This window comes from Lissotriton vulgaris, chromosome 9 (genome assembly GCF_964263255.1).
Source record: "Lissotriton vulgaris chromosome 9, aLisVul1.2, whole genome shotgun sequence".
Classification (NCBI taxonomy): domain Eukaryota; kingdom Metazoa; phylum Chordata; class Amphibia; order Caudata; family Salamandridae; genus Lissotriton; species Lissotriton vulgaris.
Window position 1 is genome coordinate 1,214,465,815 of NC_141697.1, and position 23,566 is coordinate 1,214,489,380.

Consider the following 23,566-nt stretch of genomic DNA (forward strand, 5'->3'; position numbering starts at 1 on the left):
GAAGAATTAAAGAAAGCTTTATGCCAAGCACCAGTTTTAGCGACACCATGTTACAGCAAACCGTTTACACTTTTCGTTACAGAACGTGATGGTACAGCATTGTCTGTCCTCACTCAAGATCAAGCAGGTTCACATAAGCCTTGTGCTTATTTCTCTAGTACATTGGATTCAGTAGCTCAGGCACTCCCTGCGTGCTTAAAGTCAGTAGCAGCAACAGCACTAGCAATCAGACAAAGCGATTCAATTGTTTTAGGTCATCAGTTAACTGTTCAAGTTCCACATTCTGTAGAGGTTTTGTTAAACAGAACCCAGACTCAACACTTGACTATAGCACGACTGACAGGTTATGAATTAACGCTATTCCAGCCACACATAGAAATTAGACGCTGCAGTATCTTGAACCCAGCAACATTGCTACCTACAAATATGACAGATCCAGCTCAGCATGATTGTATAGAAATCATTAATGCAGTAACAAAGCCGAGACGAGACTTAACAGATGTCCCGCTGACAAATCCAGACCTGACACTTTATGTGGATGGTTCATGCATGAGAACAAGTACAGGAGAATTAGTGGCCGCGTATGCCGTGACCACTGAAACTGAAGTTAAAGAAACACATCGTATTGACACACTGTCTGCTCAAGCAGCAGAGCTCATCGCTCTGACCCGAGCTTGTATTCTAGCCAAGAACAGAAATGTTAACATATACACAGATTCCCGTTATGCATTCGGAGTTGTACACGACTTCGGAGTCCTCTGGCAAGAGCGAGGTTTCTTGACTTCCCATGGTGCCAAGATTCAGCATGGTCCCCTCATTCAAGCACTGTTAGAAGCAATACATTTGCCCTCGGGCATATCAGTCATGAAGTGTAAAGCACATACTAAGGTCACAGATTCTGTTTCCCAGGGTAACGACCTGGCAGACCAGACAGCAAAACATACAGCATTGACTCACACCCAGACTACTGATGTGACAAAGACACTAGTACCGACACAGTGTATGGCAGTTAGAGATCCCGCCCTAGACGTAATCGATATTCAGACACATGCTACTGCAGATGAAATAAAGAAATGGACTGAACTAGGAGGGATCCAGACAGATCAAGGTTGGATGACGAAGGAAAAATCTAAATGGTTTCTTCCTGACTCAATGGTTCAAAGCATGATAAATACAGCACATAGTCCTGCCCATCTTGGAGAGAAAGCCATGTTAGACAGTTTACAGAACCTCTGGTACAACAAACACTTACGAGCAGCAGCAAAACAGAAAGTGCGTACTTGCATGATCTGTTGTCAGTTCAATCCAGGTAAAAGCGTCCCTGTAGAGCAAGGTGGATTTCATCCTCCCGATCACCCTTTTGAAGTCCTCCAGATGGATTATATCCAGATGGACCGCTGTCGAGGTTTTAAATATGTTCTCGTAGTTGTCTGTGCTCTGTCCCGCTGGACGGAAGCTTACCCAGTATCAGATTACACTGCTCCGACCACTGCCAAGCAGCTGGTTCGTGAATTCTTCCCACGGTACGGTTTGCCTCGTGTCGTGTATTCAGATAACGGACAGCCATTCTCGTCCGAGTTAATGAAACAAGTTTCCTTACTGCTAGGATATCAGTGGAGATTCCATTGTGTCCGACACCCCGAAGCAGCTGGCCTTGTAGAGAGGCATAACCAGACATTAAAGATACGCCTTGCTAAAATATGTCAGGATAAAGGGGTCGACTGGATAGTCGCCCTGCCCGTGGCACTATTCTACATGAGAATGGTCGCCCATTCAAGATCAGGGCTATCTCCGTACGAAGTGGTTTTTGGTAGACCACCGAATATGTGGGGGACGCCCAGTCCGAGAAAAATAACCGATGTTGATAGTAACATGTTGACAGATTACCTTGCCTCCTTGATGTCTGCACTCCAATCATGTCGTTCACAGGTTGCCGCAGCCTTCCCTGACAACACCGATGTAAAGGCGCATGAGGGGACCTGGTACTCGTCCGGAATTTCGACCGGAAAAGTCCGCTGGAGCCCCGTTGGAAGTCTCCGAAGACCGTTCTGCTTACCACCAGGACCGCCGTGAAACTGGAAGGACGTAAGGGGTGGGTCCACTCGAGTCATATAAAACTTTGTAATGAACTCAAGACCGAATTAAAACAGGACTCTGACTCGCCCACCCCCATCAAGGACTGTGTAAAAGCGAAAGACTTGGCCGTTACCGAACGGGAGAAAACTCCCCAAGAACTCTACCGTATGAAGCTCCGATCTAGCAAGTCAGACAGTTTAATTGTTTAAGTCCTCCCCTAGGTGAATCGGTTAAATAGTTTCTGACATGTATCCCCTAGATCGAGATAGAGAGAGAGAGAGAGAGGCAAAGAAACGTACATACTGTAAATCACTGCGTAGTCACTGTATAGTGACACTGTTAATAATGTTTTTTCTAAGTGTTCTAGTTATCATTGCCAGTTTACTGCTTCCCATATATTGTCCTATCTTCAAGCATGAACAATCTGCTTACAATGTTTCTGCTGAACACTCTTTTAGTGAACTTCCTGCACATGAACTCTCTTACAGATTGGCGCTGCGCAATAACACATTCATTAGTATGTTGCACCATTCCCATCAGACAAACAACGCTACAAACTGCTGGATATGTGGCCGACTCCCTCCCTACCAGAATTACAAGGGAGCTCTGCCCCTCTTTCCGTACCCGTTCACTCACAATGGCTCATGTGGTGCATGGTTTAAAATAATTAATTCCTTAGATCCTGATATTGCTGTTTTCGATGGGAGCTGGGTTTGGGGAAACCTGAACTTAGTTCTGCTTCACGTCTGTCACCCTAACCAGGAGGGACTCCCCATTAGAATAGGAACCGACCTAGAAAATGAAGTATATGGATTAGGTAATTACACAATTAGTCTTATGATCCTTACTGTAGAATCCGAAACCGAACCAGTACTGCCCGTCATGTCCGTACTACCAGTCACAGGTGAATTATGTGTTAGCAAGAAAGGTTCAGTACACTTAGGTCATAGTAAATGCACCACTGTGGTCGAATTCAGTGATCATGGTAAATCGTCTTTTAAAGCTACCCGCCATTCTTATTTTGTGTGTGGTCATACCGCATACATACGTTTGCCCCCAGATTGGGATGGTACCTGTTATATTGCATTCCTACTGCCACCTGTTTTCCTAGCTCCTCCAGATTATCACAGAAATACCAATCTAGTAAAAAGCAGACTCCGGAGAGATCTCCCGATTGTCGACTACACTGAAACGGCATGGGAGCAATACACAGATTTCAATAAAGGTTTCTTCCCTTACTTAGGTACTGTATCTAATAGTAAGCTGATACGTAGATTAACCAGAACCCTTGAAGCAGTAGTGAATGAAACTGCCTCCGCTCTAGGTAACTTAACAGAGGAGCAGTCTGCTATACGGACTGTTGTCCTTCAAAATCGTCTCGTGATTGACGTCATCTTGGCAGATAGAGGTGGAGCCTGTAAGGTCATCGGGTCAAGTTGCTGTGTTTTCATTCCACAAAACGCACCATCTGTATACAAAGCGATTACTCGTCTTCATAAAATTGCAAGTCTGATACATCAGGATTCAGGCACCTGGACTTGGTCCGGTTGGTTCTGGACAACGTTATCCGCTTGGGGATGGAAGATCCTATCCTTCCTAGGCATTGGTCTAGTTATAGTATTCAGTTGCTGCCTGTGCCTACAATGTGGGCCAGCGATATGTGGACTGTGTGCCACGTCATGTATCAAGCATTCCAGTTGTCTCCTGAACAGTCAAAGAAAGAAAGATGAACATATAATGTTACAAGAACAGACTGATCGATTCATGAGGATTGATATATCATGAAGGGTCCGTAGGGAACAAGGAGGGAATGAGGTAATATAAATTTTATGGTCAAGTTGTGTTCCCTAGCGAGTACCCCACCGACTCCATGTACGAGATTAAAGTGCATGTAACTTCCCTCCTGTGCCAGCTATGAAGACGCAGATACATTTGCGTCCACCGTTAACATGTCTTCTTTCAGACCCACCATGAATGGGTTCAATGGTCCGTTCCTAAGTATGCCTTGCCAACGTCTTTTTAAGGTGCATCCTACACGTTTTTCAGTTCTGCCCAAGTAGGCCTGAATTTCTGCCGTCCAGACCTCTCTGACTCTGAGAGCAAGCAGCCCAGGCTGCCCCCCGTACCCGTGAACTCTGACTTACTTCTAGCGCGGCCCTCCGTGCTCAAGCTCAGCCTGCTGCCTGCCAAGATTGACTATAACCTTCGAGTTATCTGTTTTCCTCCCCGAAGATACATTCCAGCCTGCTAGCTTCAGTAAACATCCTTCCTCAGCTGCAGGGCCAAAGGGCCGACCTGTCTTTATGCAATTAATTCAAGTAATTCATAGCCTCCGTTGCCATGTTTCCATGGAAGGCTCAGGCCCCACGCTTCCTCTTGCAGACACCCAGGCGCTTATACACGCACTCACAGTTAGTATAGAATAGCTTCTGCTCTAGAGACCTTTCCGCTCAGATAGTCTAGTTCCTAAACATCAGATATCAGATACGATAGAAGCACAAGTTGATCTGACATGCCAGACTTCTGTCTCTTTCCGTCAGTGTAAATGTCAAGTCCCCATGCACCCTCCAGTCCCACGTGCATCACACGTCATGCAGCTGCGCGCGCATCCAAGCTTCCGATTTCTGCTGACATTGCAACATCTCTAGTTTAGTGCCACCCACATGTGTCACCTACTTGTGACGTTTCTAGAACACACCTCCAGTTACGCCTAGTTTACGCCTTCTGCTTACGTAATTGTACCACGTGCATACTGTTATCTTGTCTTCTCTCAGCTGTTACGCCTCCTATACTGTTTCTAATGTTGTACAATAAGTATATAAGCTATGTACTGTAAATAAAATGGAGCGCGCTCTATCCCTTCTGACACCCTGTGTGGTGGTCAGAACATGATATTCTGATTCAGACCATTCCTTTTTAAGGAATAAAACCCCTTAGAACTCTAACACCACGGACTCTGTTTTTTTCAACCGAATTGAGTTATTATTGATTAAGTACTTACCTGCATAGAAATTAAGAGAGTAAATTATTTATTTACGTCATGGAAGTAAAGACCTGATGAGGTAAGTGCTGGAGGAAATTATACACCAGACAGATGTCTGGGACAGGTTTAAGGTATCTTAGTAGCAGGAAATACACTGAATACCACATGTGTGTTCATGGCAAGTAAGCCTCTGGGTTGCGGACCAATCAGAAAAAAAGATGGGTTTTAAAGACTAGTCTAGTGTAAAGTTCGCGAATTTCAGATCTGTGGTGTGCCATTTATGTAAAGGGATCTGACCCTCAAACATTTGAATACTCTCAGGGAAGTCAACCTAATGTGTCTGGTTGGTTAGAAGAGCTGCAATAACCAAAATCGAGATCCTAGGGGCCACTGAGCTCCTTGTGGGATATCCAGTGATCTTGCAATCTTATCATTCCTTGATAAAGAACCAGTAAAATCATCTTCATGCAGAGGCATACCAAGAACTAGTTAATATGTGCAAACATGAAGCCAAAGTAAGTCTTCCAGCAACTGGGCAAGTTCAACACTCAGTTATGAGGTTTAAGTAGAAGGCATTCACCTTTCAAAAAGCTTTCCCAAACTGCTCCATCTCTGTGCATCACCACAGCAGCTTTGAAAGGCAGTAGTACATGTATATCTAAACCGTGGTGGCAATGCAGATTGACCACAAGGACACCAGAGTAACCCTACCTACAATGTGCTCTCCAGGTTTACACAACTGTGTTTATTAACACTTCCTTACAAGACGTATGAACTTTTACACAGGCCAGGTATGTGCCAACTGGGAGTCTCAATTCCACCATTTAACTCAGCATGGAATCAGCTGTATTTAAAACTTCCTGCTTTTTCTTAGGAGGCCCCAGTGGCCGTGTTTGATACATACCAACAGCAGACACTGCGGGGCACTTGTCCCAGATGTATTTCATACAGGCTGCTCTCACTTTCTTTGCATCAATAGCCTGATAAAAGACAGAAGCACAGTTTGTTAGGGATTTCAAACTAACCAAAAACATTCAAAACTGAAATTCAGACGTTTGCCTCCAACTAAAAGCACTTAAATGTATTAACTAATTACTTGACATTAAAAAGGTGAAAAAAAGATTAATAAAAATAGCAAAATGTCTGACAATTGTCAGGTCAGTGTTGATCTCGGCAGTGGATAGTTTGTCATGCTTGTTTGATACTAAAAAAAAAAAAAAAAAAAAAAAAAAAAAAAAAAAAAAAGAAGTATTCTAGCTTTATCCAGCTGCATTGTATGTGCTTAAATGTATATCCCAAAGGACAACACAGCTATCCTGTTGTATCTCAGAGCCTAATGTAATAGAGAGTCTCTGAAGGCTATATTCTTTAACTTATTGGATTAAGCTAGACTTCACTCACATGTTTTAGTCTGCCTCATATTTTGAGGCGCGATGTCTCTATTCGCTCTATGTTTTTCTTATACATGGTTTTAAGATTTAAGCTCCTTTCTCATATTTCACCCTTTTCTTTTTTCATAGTAATACTTATATTGCCTCGCTAATGCGGTCTGGATTTTTTTTCTCAGTTCAGGTGTCTGGTATTATGTATACATTAAACATTTTTACATTGAAGGACTCAGGTATTGGTTTTTGATGGGAGTTCTAATCAACTCCATTGATTTAAGATGTTTACTGAATATATAATCCTCTCCTTTAGTTATTAATCCCTGAATCCTAACGGGAAAGAACTTTGCATACAACTCAATGGGCTTCAGACAAGTCTTACGTTCTTATGGTAAGCACCATAGTATTTGTAGGATTAACTATTGAGTATCAATGTGCACACACACTATATGGTGTAAAAACTTGAGTGAAAGATGAGCTAATTATATGGTACCAGAGTACAGAAATTCCTGAAAGTCTCTACATTTGAGGTACAAGTAATTTCTTCTCTTTGAACGAAGCAACACTTTTTTCTGTCTTGTCGATACAGAGCTAAAAAGATGTATCTGACAAACTAATTAGGGTAGTCATATCGTATTAGTAACATTTTCTTAGATAACAAATATGTCGTCTAATTTTGTGTTTTGCATGAATGTAGACATGTGTTACAGCTGGCAACAAGTGACTTATTTTTCAAGAAAGATTATCTTTTCATAATTATATTTCATACATTTTAGTCTTATTTAGCATACATTATGAAACGCTCACTTGTCAACATTTTTTGTGTTGTGTCACACAAACAAGGGTTATTGTTGATGCTATTTTTTTTTTAACTGTCTGCTCTATGTTGCTTTTAAAACTGGTCAATTGGTATTATGCTTTCATGTGCATGCTAGGTTTATGATCTATAGCTGCTATTTGTATGTAGTGTCTGCTTGCTTACAAGTTATTGTCTTACATGTTTAACAGCCCTGAACAGCCCTATGTATTGGGACAAAACATGTTGGCTGTGTCCGTGTTTCTTTCTGAATATGGAAGCAAAGAAATAATATTAAGGATATAGGTGTTCTTTGGACTGACTAACTAATTTTAGTTTGTCACTCTGCATGTTGTTGCCACTTTGGGATATTACTCCCAGTGTAAAATGTCTTCTGTAGACATCATTTAACTAAAGGTGCTCCTTTGGTCTGTTGTGATTATTCTAGTTTTAGCCTGCTGCATTGGTTGTTATAGCAGAGAGGCAGTAAGATGCCTCTCTTCCAACGATGCAAGCAGGAAGACCGAAGTCTGATCTGACAATCAGCCACATCCAGCAGTCAGTTTCACTATGTCTTGTGGTCATATTTAACATCCCAAAAAATATATATAGCATAAACACAACATCTCTATACATACATCAATCTTGTCATTCCATTCTTTCAAAGAAATACGATGACCATAATTCAGGATGCCTCGTCCAATATCCTCACACACTGGGGTTGTTCCTAAAATAATTAAACAAAGGTTACATCACTTTAAAAAATAACAATTCACCGACCGGTTTTAACGGAGACTGGTAGGAAATGTGAGACTTATCCAGCCTTTGCCATTCTAAGGCACAATGGCTTTTTCCATCAAAAATTCCATTTGAAGAGTGACTTTGTCTGTCCAGTGACATTTACAAAAATACAAAGTTGAGGTTTGAGGGGGGCAGAAATACAGGAAAGCAACATATTAGGAAATTAGATCGGCAGATAGGTTTAATACAGAGAAAAAATAAAAAGCAGAACATCAATTGGTAGCATGCAAAGTCTCTGAGATGGGGGTTAAAGATTATGCAAGTTAGATCCAGGACAAAGCTCAGTAGTGAGAAGTGCTCAGCAATGACACCCAAAACACAGCGTCAGGTAAAGGGTCATGTTGGAAAACATGTAGGTGTGTCAAGGAAAAATGTGGCAGTCCAACAAGGTGTATGGTGAGCACATTAAGCGCAAAACCGATCAAGTCACAATAAATGTTTTAAGAAAACAAGCATATTGGAGTAAACTAAACCTCTACCAAAACTGACCATCCAGCTGCTTAACCAGGGCTGTTTTCAAGGCAATTTTGGCTCTGTTCACCTCACTGTCAGTCACACCAGTACAGAGATGCATCCTGAAAGAATATAAACAGGTTCAGACTTTTTTCACTTCAAAATTTAACAAAGGAAAAGAAATGCATACTTTGAACATTTCCAAGTCAGGAAAATATATTTTAGTATCCTAGGGAATCGAAAAATTATGAAACTGTTACTAGACCTACATGTCTAGTAACTGAAATAATCAACTCAACCTAACTAATGTACTAGACCTGTAAACTGGTGTCAATTGTGTGAATCCTAGGCAAATATTGTGTCATATGGAGCCGCCTTTTTCTTCATGGTCACGTATGAGCACCTTCAAATATAGTTCCCTATTTCTGCTACTAGCCTAAACGCCTGCTCCATGTATAATAAGATTCAAACCCACAAATAGGGTACACATGATCCATGGCTTGCCTCTTAGTTCACAAATAGCACGGTAATCTGGGCGGGAGTTGGTATATTTCTCAGTTCATGTTTAAAAACTCATTTTATTCATAAATATATTACTAAAGCATGATTTGGTAGTGCACTGTTATTTACAGATAGCACATTTTGCATTGAAATAGCCACAAAACCTTCCCACTGACATGTAGTTTTACTGATAAAACTATAAAGCGAATAAACAAGGTTTAGAAATTGGGTTTCAGCAAAAATATTTAAAATGTGCACTTCACCAAGTAGAGTGTTCTAATTTGTTGTGATCCTATAAAAATCTTTTTCACTACAGAATTACAAAAAATGTGTCTTCATAACTAGCGAAATATATTTGAAATGTTTGATAAGTTCAGGCGAGTAGGCCCTAAAAATAGCTTGTACTGATTAAATCTGGCTCAGATTTTTCAGACTAGGTCACGTTTGTAATTTTTGATCAAAGTGATTCAGATTAATATTTTATCCATTTTTTTCCCATTTCAAGCTCACTGAATTCCGGTACCGATTACAAATCGCCCCATCCACTCAACTTGAACAAACATCCATGCTGTGTCTGGGGTTTCATTCACTGAATAAACCAACCATTTGTCTGACTCCGCGTAAACCAGCTTCTCACCTCATCTACTGAGCCAACCAGTTTTTTCATCTTGTCAACAGCGCCAACTAACCACCTCAGACTACCTGATGCCACCCATAGTTCCAGCTTGCCTCATCAGAGACAACCTCCAGCTATTCTCATGAACAGACCTAACAAGTGTTTTGGCTCGTAGTGTACAACATTGCCGAGAGGGTAAAACACCAGATCTCAATGGGTGCACAAATGTATACTCTTATGGTAAGACAAGGCTTTGAGGCGCACTTGTCTGCAGACTCAACTAAATTCAAGCGCACATTCCAACACTGTGTGGACAATTTAAAGGGTGATATCTTCAATCTGAAGATGAAAACCCGTTTTTGCTCTTCAACTGATTGTCATTAATTCCATTAGGGCTGGAAGCATAAGGGGTTCAAATACAAGCAAGTTTAATTCAACTTCATTTTCTATGTGTCTCCACTTCACTGGAGTATACATCAGTCACATTACAATTTCCATCTAGGAGGTCGCCTAGCCTTTCGAGTTCAGCTTACACTGTGCCTACATCAATCAGACTGGTTAAAGCATTACCAGTTTCCTGTTGGGCAGGTCCAGGGAGATAAGCAGTATATAGATTAGGGCAATGGACATAAATACTTATTCGAAAAGCCATGGAAATAATGAACAGGCATGAAGAGGGCATATTGTTTGGGCTCTTTTAAAGGATAATAATTTGACAAAGAAAAAGTCTAAGTACAAATAAAGAAAATAAATTGAATTTCCCTGCTCACCACTCAGCCTGGGCCACATGGAGCATGTCTTCAATACTGTGCTTATCAGTCACAAAATGGATACCGAAGAGTCCAGTATCAGAGTAGCGAATGTTGAACGTCTGGTAACTTTGGCAGAGGTTAAACTCTGCAGACGCTCTAGCCAAACTGCTCGAAAGGTTCTGGAAAAAGGAAAAAACACAAGAGCATTACTGTATGGAAAATAAGTTATATAATAATACAAAGATGTTCTATCCTACATCCATTCCTTACTGAAATCTAAAAGACGTATTTAAAGTCACCACAACAAAACATACCATTTCGCCATTTTCAATGCAAGTACCCCAGTCTGCTAATCAATTCTGGTATAGGAAATTAGGGTGAAAAGCCTTTGGATGGGTGACAGTGAATCCCTTATTCCAGGCAGTGGCGTAACGAAACCCGAGGGGGCCCCCCTGCAAAGTACATGGAGGGGGCCCCCTGACCCACCGCCTACCACTTTGCCCCACCGCCAAAAAATCTGGTATAATTTGAATTGAAACCTCTAACATTTAATGAAATGCCTCTATATTTATTTGCGTGCTCAAAATTCTAATAAGAAAGTAAGAAACACTCTTACCATATAAGCTAGACCATTTGTAACATTATTGTCAAGAGCAGATTATTTAACTGAGGCAGGAATCAGAGGAATGCCAAGGAGAGGTTGTAATGTTTTCGGAACTGCCTATTGCTGAAGAACAAGGAACAACTACATAGAGTCTGAATTAGAATTGACATTGATGGAAAATTACTTGAAACTTTAAAAGACAAACCCAAATCTGAAATTTAACAGACTCGACTGACAATATACGAGCAGTACACAAGATATAACCCAGTATCCTGCCAGCACCAAGATAAACAAACTGGTGTGAATTATCTGCATGCCACACGCTTGTGTCTGTCAGGGATTTTGTACAATATTAACCACTCTATAGTATTTTAAATGAACTGAGGGTGCAATTTCAATATCTACCATCAGGACATTATTAGAAAGCAGGGCATAAACAGGCAGGCACACAAGGCGGAGGATGAAAACTGCTAGGATGCTTCAGAACATTGATGCAGATGTGTGTCTGTATCTATCATTTCTATATTGTAAACAAAGCTAATTCCACAATTTCAGGTGCACATATTATAGACCAGTGCAAACAACACCATCAATACCGCATCATGTAGGATAAAAACAAACCATATTAGCAAGTACCGAATGACAGAATCTATACTAACTGTAGCTGGTGAAGCAAAAAAAAAGTGCAAATACTTTCAAAGTGTATAATAAAAGAATCAGCAATCCAGTAATATACAAAACTCAAGCGTATTTCTTAAAGCAATCCCCCTTTCTTCTTGCATCAAGGTGAAAACACTTTCAAAGTGGGTAATAAAAACAAGTGACTGTTCAAACAATAACATGCACAAGAGCATCCAAAATTCAAATTTAACCAGTTTAATCAGACTATGGCCCTTTGGTTTGTGAATGAAGGTAAAAAGGATCTGTTCACTAATAATGATCACTACACAGTATGCTGCCCCCACTGCCCTTGTGCGCTTAACACCTGGTGATGGCTGTAGCCTTCCACCACTATAAGGAAAGCACTTTGGGTGCCCCTCCTGGTCCAACAAGACCGCATACCGTGAGACAGACCTGTCATGGAGCACCCGCATGATACGTGCTCACCTATGAGAAATAAATCAGCATTACGGTCCAGTGCTTTAAATGGGCCGGTACTCACCAGTACTGAGTACCAGCACTTCTCAGTTTTCTCCCCCTGAGTACTGGAACTTGTTTTTGGGCAAGGAATGTATCGGTACTCCCAGAAGCAGCAGGGCGCATGCCCTGAAGTACGGGTATGTGAAATGCAAAAAACTATTGAAAATAACCCTTTCAGATGGAGCGTGTTTATGTGCCGCTCTGGCAGGCAACTGGTAGTGTATTCCTGTGCTGGGGTGCTCCTGCAGTGTTAGAATAACTTGGGGAAAAGCGGAATCTACAACTAAGCATTGGAGGGGCTGAATCTGAAACACCAATACTCTATATAGCACATCCAAATATAATGTAAATATACTTACACACATATACAGTGCTGTAAATGGGCCGGTACTCGCGGTTACTAAGTACCAGCACTTCTATATTTTCTGCTCTTGAGTACCGGAACTACTCCATGGCCAAAGAGAGTGCCAGTACTCATGGGGCAGCATGCCAAGCTCAGTGCAATTTGGCATGTACTAAAAGAAGCGCGACAGACCTGACTAGTCAGTCCATTTTCGTGAAGCACTCTGATAATCAAGTGCTAATCTGCTCAGTGTGCTAACTGCGGGGCGGCCCGTAAGCATTTATTTAGAGCTGACAGGAAGTTTGGGAGAGGCCCACGTCACACTGGGATATTTGACACTCAGGCTCTGTGGCGTCAATAGCACTGTAGGTGTGCGAGCAGGCCCTGCTAGTAGGCATATTGTCACTGTGGGAAATCTAAGAAAGGATTCCTGCTGGCATAGAGTACGGATGCACTTGTTTGAAGTCAGATTGAGGAGGAAGGTGTTGTTCTCAACAGAGAACTAAATCAAATAAACTTGAGGAGGAAGGTGCTGATAGTGAAATTGTAGCACAGCCGATGGGAATCAAAGTTAGTAATGTGGGAAGCAGCCAGGGATGGATTGGTAAAGCATATGGGTCCTGCCTTAGTGTCACCTGTGGGCTGGTTTCATGGATAACAACCAACCACAATATCCTACTGGCCACCCAGCCCCCACTATGGCCACCTGACTAGGTCACTATGCACAGGCTTTAGCGCTGGTGGCGCCCTGTGCGACAATATCTGTTCCCCCCACCGCCCCCAATGACCTTTGCCACGGATTCCCTCACTAGCACCAGTTCGTTTTTTAGCACCACTCATACCAGTGTAAGGTGTCAGAGCACTTTACACCACACACATTGCACAGAGACAATCATATGTGGGCAAATCAGTGTATAGGAAATGTTACATCAGACAGGACTACAAGGTGTAGTGTAGGAGTGACATGTCATCGATACTGGTAGGCAATATAGTTTGAGTCCTTATTCTGGAAAAGCACAAATTCAGAATTTAAAACGTAACATCAGTGTTAGGGGTTCTCTTTCACAATAAGAATTGTTTTCTTCCCAAAGGAACCCTTTTTGCACGATTAGGATGATGAAAGACTGGGCAAAAAACCTATAGCTCTAACATATACCTTGCAGTTTGCATGTAGCTCTTTGATGACAGTTAATAGCTCAATGTTCTATATTAGGATTTTGCCTTAGAAACAACAATTAACAAAATGTGCTGTCTTACAGAAGCAATTACCCACTGACCTATTTACATTATATGCACTTCATTATCTGCATGATACACGTTCTTAGCAGCAGGCATCTTAACCCTCTGCCCTACCTTAGGATGAGTCAAAACTTCCACTAGACAAACCTCCCGTCTCTTTCCAGGACAATGATAAATCACCAGACTTATATTGACATTTGAATTGATGTCTGAAAATTGCTGGCGGCTAGGAACACGGCAACAGGTGCTTTTAAAATGATAGTATACATTTTTTTTAAATGACGCCCCCAACCCAAGTCATTTGCCGGCTCTCTACACAGGAGACACATTCGGCCGTCGCCAGGCTCCTAGTGGTGCCCTTAGGCAGTTAGAGGGGGGGGGGGGGGGGGGGGGGGGGAGCGCAATGCAACATGAGGCAGACTATAAAACTCAAACTGACAACAAAACAAGACTAATTTCCCTGCATTCATGTAAAAAAGACGTGTGTTGCTAATGCGTTGCAGGAGGTTCTGGCTTTCTAATGTACCTGCCTGTTTTATCGTTGTGGCAGTTTGTGTTTGGAAGCAGGTGGGGGATGCACACAGGGCAAGCACTACGTGCCAGGTTTGCTTCAAGCAAATACATCATCACTGCGTCGCCTACACAAGCACAATGGCTACAAATTGTGGCGCGCCCAGGGCACAACAGGTCACAATGCCAGTAAGGGATGTGTGCCTTCAAACACCTATTGGCTAATAAAAGCCAAACAGTACTGGGGTGCAACTGCCCCATTACACTCTTAGGCTCCGGCTCCAGTGCACCTGCTGCACTATCGTTAACTACGACTCTGGTGAATAAGGTTTAAATCATAGCTCAAATCATTCATACACCAACATCAAAATCTTATGTAGCGAGCAGCCAAGTCCCGAAGCACAGTCAATTTGCTTGTTAAACTGTCACTAGCCCCTTTTAGTAAGGTGTCCTTCGTTGGGGATCATTGCTGCCAATAACCGCTCTGCTCAATTCATAAATGTAATACTGTTACAGCAGCATATTCTGCCCTCATATAGAACATTATTGCTTTACTAGACGTTCTAAAGCAAAATTGATTTAAAAAGTTGTGAAGCAAGTATCTGTTTATTAGAAATGTGCAAATGCAAAGTAAATGAATCGGCAATTATTTTTGTTGTGAACAATCTACATACTCTTGAATTGAGTTTTACAGACCATTTGGCAACAGATCACAGGAGGAAAATGTTATTCTAAAATGGTCTTTTGGATGCTTTCGTAAAATAAATATGTCTGGAGAGGTTTGTATCTGTTGGTCATTTGACATAAATGGCTCCTTTCTGTAAAGTGTTATCACTAGTAAAGAAACTCAATTGAAGTGTGTTCAGGAATTTATTTAAACCAATATACAGCTGATTCTGCATCCATTTAGATTCAGCCTCCACGGATCAAAGAGCAGCATTTAAGGATAGCTCTCAGGCATTTGTCCAACACCTCTCCGCCACCCCCCCCGGACCTCACCCCTAAAACTGCATGCACTATCAGATAAACACTTAGCGTTTCTGCTTTTGCCTGGCTGAATAGAAGTATATACTTATGATGCTTTCTGGGCCAGTTGTTGATCGATTTGGGCAAACTTCAGCCTTATTTGTACTTGAGAAGCATTATGAGTAATAAATGTCTGAATGCCTTGCATTAAGATATAGATTGAGAGATGGCCCAAATGTATCCAGGTAGGCTTCTGTGCCAAAAAGCAATTACTGCGATAAGTTTTGCTTTCATGACTCTTAGTAGTGGAGTCTGAGATAGGCTAGTGGAGTCCGAGATAAGCTAGTGGAGTCTGAGATAGACTAGTGGTCTTGCAACCACGGCCGTGCGATCAGTGGGCATCAAGGGACCATCCTCGGGGCCTGATGCCCATAGCTCGTAATCCAGACCTTAGCTCTTGAACCAGCGATCTTCAGCATTTTCAGCTCTCTTCACTAACTGCTGCCTCCTACACAGGTGAACGTGACTGAATCAACGTATGTGGATGGGTGATGCACTTTCGCAATATAGACCTTTGAGACAACGAAAACTGCAGCCAGAAAGCCAGAGGTTGATGCACCGCCTTTTCTTAAGTGCACAGCTCAAATTTTGGTACCTTTCTAGCTTATTACAAAGCCAGATAAATCATAGGAACTACGTTTTTTAAGCACATTTAACATGTAGTTTGCAGCTTCTTAAAGACTGTATTGGTCCATGATTCCATAATCGGTCAAACAATTTGTACAGTAAATAACACTATCCAATTGTAATACATCTCTAGAAAGGTACACTGAACCGAATACATGTTCCTCCTACTTGGCTAAACAGCAACAAAAAACATGTATTATTTACAAGACTTTCGAAACAAGGCAATGGGACAATCACACTTTCATTCTCAGTCCACTTCATTGCAATAAAGTGCCAGGGACATACTTGCATCAAATAGAACACAGAGGAGGGACTTTTTGGAAGGCCCACATCGGAAGCGATCCATTTTATCTAAAATGTTGGTAGCCCATTTAACTTGGACGCTCGCCCCTTACCTTTCCTCCGCCATAGGTGCAGTCATAATTGCCGATAAGGGAGTTTGCAATAAGGAGGGCTACATTGTCAGAGTCATTCCAACCAGGTCCTTCAACCGCAATAGCAACGTGAGCCAGAGGAAGATCATCATTTCTGTACTGGATCTGAAACAGTCAGAGGAACAGAGTGAGATAAACTATAGGACTTAACATACCCAAACAGCTTTTGTAAACTAATCAGTGAACTGCAGAAACCAAGGCATGAAGCACACTGCAGCAGGTTTCACACTGGTTATTGAAGGCATATGACGTTGCACTGCAAATCATTCCATGTCAAGCAGAAGTGTTGGGCATTCACATTAGGAGTGAAGCCAACAGTGTACACAGGCAGTGAAACTGAAGAAGCACCTTTTGTTAGCACTCCTGTTAAAACTTCAGATATGGACGTTTTCTGCACAACTGCAGTATTAGAGCAGTTCCAAACGGATATTACAGCCTTAGTTGATCGATGATCAAAAGGGACCCCTATGGAAACAGTGGTTTTCCTAACTCAAAGCTTTTCTTTACTTTTATTTTAGCGACCTAGGAGCAGAGATGCCATTTATAACCCCTTTCCCTGCCATTTTGGTATGAGATGGAACGTACTGCAGAATGAGGTTCAGTGACTGATACTATAGGCAATGAGAGAAAAGAGATTAAGTTGACTGATCAGGTTTTACTTCCACACGAATTAGTGAAACGAAAATCTGGTTTCATGACCAAGCTGAAGCATAAAGGTGGTATGTTTTTCAAACTCAATCTATTATGTTCTCTCACGTTAAAAGACACTTGTAGCGCATGCCCCCACTCCTGAACAGAGTACTGCATCATGAAACCAAAAAGTTCAAAGAGGAGTGAACAGCATGGTTAAGCAGAAGAGCAAGAGCTTAGTTGGAATTCACAAGTATTGAAACATTGTTTTGCAGGCATCTTCTCCAATAAACAAATGTTTTTAACTTAACTTACAAAATCAAACTACAGATTCTTTTCAGGATTACAGAAGGGCAGCTTTAAACAAAATGGGAGAGGGAGACCTAATACTAATCTCAAAAACATTGTTGTGCTACGGAAGGGTTGTCATGAAGAAGCATGACGTGTCATACCGCACTGCCTGTAAATCGACAACGTGTTAGAACGGGGATAGCATCCCCCTCGTACTGAAAGGAAACTCCTCCGAAATGCCGCTGGGCAAGGCTGGCAAGCTCCTTGTGGTCAATTCCTGATAAAGACAAGGGAAATCGTTATTTCTTTGCAGCTTGGGTTCGTATTACTATTCCTATGAGCACATCTGTTCATTTCCATGTGAGAAAATACATCAGGCACACTTGCAAAAGAATGACCACTATAAACAAAGCCTTCAAATTTTAATAAATTCTTTTACCATCTTGAATGTTTCAAGCAATTAGGTAAATAAAATGTATACATTGTACACATAGGGTTTATGAAAAGTGCAGTGTCCCAAGTGTATTGTGAGAACCAAAAAAGCAGTTGAGTGACATCAAGTGAATTATATACAAGGTTTCTGCAGGGGGTATTTTACAAGGAAAGGGGAAAAACGACCATGAAAGTAGTGATTAAAAACAAAAATGTTACAATGACTATCTTAAATCATACAAAATTAACAAAGAGGGGAGGGAAGGTTCACAGGTGGATTCGTACCCCCTGGTCAATCTATAATCTATAATACTATTATAAAGAGAGAACTGTGAACCTTTGAGGCGGGTAAACTCCAGAAGTACACTACCAATCACGACACCCAATACAGCGTTGGAAAGGGGAGTTCCAGGAGATGGTCATAGGCTATACATATGGACACCATATACATTACAAAGTGCAAACAACATTAGGGGTAAAGTAGTTCCCTGTGGGCGTTCTGCTGTTAGGGAGTAGCATGGGCGTGTCAAAGTAAACTTTTGGCAGCACAAACTCATGGGCTGCAGATTCAAGCACACACAAAAGCACTCCGAATTGAGGCACAAAGATTGCAAAAGCACGCGGCGGTTTATCAATAACACAACAAATGACATGCGGCTTACATGGCCAGTGACTTAACTCACCGATACATTCATGGCGCGTTATGAGAGGGCCCGTGAATGCCATAAACAAAGGGGTGCGGCAAGAAGTACAAGAGGCGTGGCCACGCACGCTGTCAGAAGGGGCGGATACAACTGAAAGAGGGCTGCAAGTTTAAGCCACTCCGCCTTCACGCACACAAACATTTGCAAAAGCACTCGCCGGTTGCAGGGCGCCACAAATACAAATAATGGCATTGCACTTACATGCCCAGGGATTTCAATCGCCGATACATTAAAGCCGCATCATCACAGGGTCCCTGAATGCCATCATCAAAGGGGAGCGGCAAGAAGTAAAAGAGGCGCGGCACACGCACGCTGTCATAAGGGGCGGGGAACACCTCTTCACTACGCGTTCCTTCTCGCTGTTCTCAATGTTAAAAAAGGAGCGCGGCTTGCAAAAGAACCAATCATGCTACATTTTACACTTTTCACACAGTACTTACAAAAAGAACTATGCAAACCCTTCACGGATTTCTCCAACGAGCACCTTCGTAATAGGGGGCTAGCCGAGGGAAACAACACACAAAAGCTTCGAACGCTACGAACAGAGCCGCATATGGGGCAGTCAGGCAGCAGTGTCTCCTAGACCTTCGAAGCGAATCAGCACGTTAATCCCCTACGTTCCACAGGCTCATGAGGCATTGAAAGAGAACTATAACAGTCGAATTCAGCGACTCGATATCAACTAGTAGGTACATAACATGTCCTGCACATATTTCACTTTTGTAATACTGCATGTTTTAATTAGAAACACGTGAGTAAGGTGGGGATTTGTGTACCCTGTCCTGAAGAAGGAGCCCAGTCTCCGAAACATGTCGACACACAAAGGAGGTAGTGCACATAGCCTTGCACTTAAAATCTCAGTTTACTGCACGTTTTTAATAGTGTCAGCTCGGGGGCAGATTAAAACTTTTTATTACCCCACGAGCCAGGCCCTTTTTAACTTCACTCGCCGTTTATAACCTCACCACTCACATAAGATACCTTCACACACACACACACACCACACAGTCTTGATTAAGTGCTCCCACGTAGTCGCAGGTCGTAGCACGCCGCATACCATAGAGGGGTGCGAAGACCCCAATGATGAAGCAGGACACCAAGGGTCCTTATGGTGTGCGAGGGGTATTTTAAAACATAGGGTGTTCCTAACCATAGTTAGGGAAACCCTTCCTACAGTGGATTCTGTTTGTTTATATCTTAAATCATAGACACTGTTTGTATGGTTCATTTCCATAAGGCGTCGACGGCATTTCGACCCGGAAGTGGATGAGGGGTCTCGTCAGGACCAGGGGGATGTGGGACATCTATGTGAGTGAGAACAGGTTTGTAAGGGCATGAACACTATGTGTAAGAGAATAAATAAGAGAATAAAAGGACTACTATGGAGGCCTGATTACCTGGGTGAAGCGAGCTCAATTGCCAGGTGGTGAGTGCCAACCATGCGTGAAATTAGAGGGTAAAATACTTAGTGAACCCAGCCGGGTACTGTGGCATGGCATGAGCAGGAGGGAAGGGAGAGAAAGTGAGGTCAGGTAAGGAATTAATTGCAAGAACCTGGTGAGCAGTACCTGTGGTGTGTAGGTACTTACCACTCTGAGTAGTGATATCACAATCAATGACAGTCTGCCCCGCTCAATGGTCAGGTGCAGAGTCTTTACCCACGGGGGGGCTGAAGTCTATTAGAGCGAACTGTGAAGTCACAAAACGGGTCACTTTAAGGCTCTGTTGAGTACCCGTGCAGGTGACGCTTTAGCCAAGGACACAGAGCAGCACCCGTGCTACGAAGTTACTGTCCTGTTGGCAAACATCCATTATTCTGCAAAAATGAGCCTGGCGTCCTTCCCTGAGTTTCTGAGTTTCCTGTTCTTCAAGACCGAGATGATGACCAGGAGGCGGGCAAAAATATCCACGACCGTGGTGAAAATCAGCACGCTGATCAGTGCCGTCACCAGCCAGACAGCACGGGCTGGTGGGACCCCAGCGTCCCCGCCGTCTCCTCTTCTCAGCAGTTCCTCAAGAAGGACCCATTCTCCAGCATCTCAGACCGTTTCAGCGCCCGTCCTCTGCGGTGCTGGCGAGCAGAGCATTGAGCGCCAGGTCTCGGAGGCTGGACTTTGTGCGCTGCGCTGCCCCTGCCTGGCTGGCTCTGCCGGCCCAGGTGCGGCTGGGGCGCCCTTTCCTCGTCTGCTAATGTGTGGTTGGAGTGACTGCCAGGTGTGTTCATGCTGCCCCTTGCTTCCCTTCCTCGGGTATGTTTGAGAGCCGTGGACTCTGGCCGCTAGGATGCATTTAAGTGTGCCTGTCTGCTGTTACTAGAGTGTATTGACTCACTGTCTCCTGCTGCTAGGCTGTGTGTGGGTGCACGTGCCCCCTTGTGCCGGTGCGTGTTTGTAGCTGCTGCCTCCTGCTGCTGTTCGCCTGGTTCCAGCCGGCTCAGGTGTCCTCTGGATGAAGTGGCTCTTGCCACTGAGGCGTGTTTTATGCGCCTCTACTGCCCAGGGAGTTGTGTGCCTTTCTGGGTGTGAACCACAGGTGTGATTGAGGTGCATTCATCCCCTGGTAAAAGCAGCCAAAGGGGTGCCCATGGTGCTGTAGTGTGCTTGGAGTTAACTTGCCTGTTCTTGGAGCTATGAAGCGATTTGGCTGGAAGGAAGACTGCGAGACAGAAGTGCTTGGATGACTTCTGCTGACAAGGTGTGATTGGGACACCTCAGAAACCTAGGCTTGTATTTAGTGTCCCTTTCCTAACTGGGTCGGGATTACCCCACTACCAATCTGTGATGGGGGTGTTACTCTTGCTCATGCCCATGTATAATGTGTCCTGTCTGGCCATGAGCAGCAAGTACCCCTCCGGCTGCCCACTTATGTTGTATGTGCCTCGAGCTGCTCAAATGTTTTTGGAGTGACCCTGTTCCCTGCTACCCATGTGTGATTGGGTGCCCCTGACTTTGCCTTCCAGATGAGATTCGACAGTTCTGTCTCACCGGGAGTGGTCTCACCGGGAGTGGCCAAGGTGCACCCGCTCCCTCTTTCTCTCTCAGGGTAGCTGGAGGGCCTTTTTCTCCAGCTACCCTATTCCCTGCTACCCATGTGTGATTGGGTGCCCCTGACTTTGCCTTCCAGACGAGGTTTGACAGTTCTGTCTCACCGGGAGTGGCCAAGGTGCGCCTGCTCTCTCTCTCTCTCGCTCAGGGTAGCTGGAGGGCCTTTTTCTCAAGCTACCTAGGTGTGGTTCGGTAGTCCAGCCTCCAGAGCAAAGGCCGAGGTGCCCCCGCTCCCTCTATATAGGCGGATGCCCTTGTGCCCAGTTTCCCTGGGGTTGTTTGAAAGTCCCGCCGGCCTGCAGTGGACGTGGTGGCACAAGAACTATAGATGTAGCTGGAGTGCTCCTATGCTCTGCTTCCCGGATGCGGCTGGATGGTCCTGTCAGCTATGGGGTGGTCCAGGCACACCTGCTCCTCCAAATGTCCCTAGGTGGCGCCCCTCTCTCCTGGTGCCCTGTTGTAGAGGTGGATCCCTCCTCCCGAAGCCCCTGTGTGGTGAGTGTCCCTTGCGCACTGACTGTCTGGGCTCTAAGAGAGCACGAGGCTTTTAACGGCACGTGGGTTGCCCTTGGTCCAGCCCTGTTCCGCCTGCTTCTTTAGTATTCAATGCATGGAAGGGTGAACGTGTGAGGCAGGGAGGTTGGACTTCATCAAGTGCGCAAGTCCAGTGACTCCGAGAAGGACCCGCGGGCACCGTGAGAGGAAGACTGCCACAGTCAGGGTGGATGAGACGCACAGCTTCCCGGTGGCTCCTGAAGGCTGTCCTGGGCGGGAGGTCATGTGCCCCAGACGCTCTGCCCTCCCTCCTGCTGTGGGACACCTAGGGTGATAAACGTGTTCCCTCACAGGTCCTCTTGACGACCATGCCCGCCTCCTCACCTGCTGTCAGTCAAGAACAGCTAGTGGAAGTGTTTCTTGACCCGTACTGCCTGGGTAAATATCTGGAGGACACTCTGCCAGAGCAGGTAGCTGTGCTTCGACTCTACGCAAGGAAATACGGGGGCGCCGCCTGCTGACAGATAACCCCATCTGAGTAAGGGCGAGAATCGCTCGCCCAAGGATGCCAGCAGCCACGAAACGGCTCCAGTACAGAGGCTGTATGCGCACGCGCCGGTACCAAGGCTCCACAGATAGAGCAAAAGTAGGGATACTCCACGGACAGTGCACCACTACCACTGTTTATCGGACAGCGAGTGGACTTGTACGAGTCTCCTTGGACATACAGACAGCTCCTCTAACAATGTACCGGGACCGTATGTGGTGCTTATGCTCCGCGGATGGCGCACATCTACAGAGACTTCGGGCCAGTACACAGGTACCGGAGCTTCACGGACAGTTAGTGGACTTGTACGAGTCTCCGTGGACATAGTGACAGTACCGAAGCTTCTCTAACAGTGTACCGTATGTGTGGTACTTATGCTACGAGGATGGCGCACATGTACCGAGGCTTAGCAGAGTGTGCACTGGTACCGCTTCGCGGACAGTGAGCGGACTTGTACGAGTCTCCGCGGACATAGTGACAGTACCGAAGCTCCACGGATTTGGTGCCGCAACCGAGACTCCACGAACAGCGCACGGGTACTGAGTGTGGTACTCATGGCACTCTTTGACAGTGATGAAGGGGCAGAGCCAGACTTGCCCTCAGGTGTTGTAAATCACATATCATGGGGAAGATGCCCCAACTCTGTGGGTTCAGGACCCACTGCCGGGAGATACGCTGGCTCCCTAGGCTTGAGACCCTCGGCCGGAAGATACGCCTTGTCAGTGGGTTCGAACCTCTGACCGAAGATACGCTGACTCGGAAGGCTTACAACCCTGTGCCGGAAGATACAGCAGCTCTGTGGGATCGGGTCCAGTTCCCAGGAAATACGCTGGCTACGTAGGCCTGTGCCGGAAGATACGTCAGCTCAGTACCTTCGGGGCCCTCTGCCTGAAGATACACCAGCTCAGTTAGCTCGGGACCCTCTGACGGAAGATACAGCAGCTCAGTAGGGTTGGGACCCTTGGCCGGGTGATACGCTCTCTCCATAGATTAAAGAAGTCTGCTGCGGGGTCTGTGGATTGATGTTTGGAAGCCAGATAGGGCCGACTCAGCCGACTCGTTCTATGCTTTCAAGGACGAGGAAAAGCGAACCATTGGGTTGTGCATATCAACTTCTACTAGTATTATAACGCCAGG

At 44.4% G+C, this 23,566-nt stretch overlaps 1 protein-coding gene across 1 annotated transcript in view; it reads right to left on the bottom strand.

Moving 5' to 3' along the window:
* The window catches only part of UQCRC1 (ubiquinol-cytochrome c reductase core protein 1), an 83,753-nt gene that overhangs the window by 19,597 nt on the left and 40,590 nt on the right, over positions 1-23,566 (bottom strand). Inside the window, exons 7-12 of the mRNA XM_086939310.1 lie at positions 17,369-17,484; positions 16,248-16,391; positions 10,382-10,542; positions 8,531-8,616; positions 7,879-7,967; positions 5,964-6,039 (exon numbers count right to left, since the gene is read on the bottom strand). Coding sequence (XP_086795436.1) covers positions 5,964-6,039; positions 7,879-7,967; positions 8,531-8,616; positions 10,382-10,542; positions 16,248-16,391; positions 17,369-17,484 — 672 coding nt within the window. The remainder of the gene's footprint in view (positions 1-5,963; positions 6,040-7,878; positions 7,968-8,530; positions 8,617-10,381; positions 10,543-16,247; positions 16,392-17,368; positions 17,485-23,566) is intronic.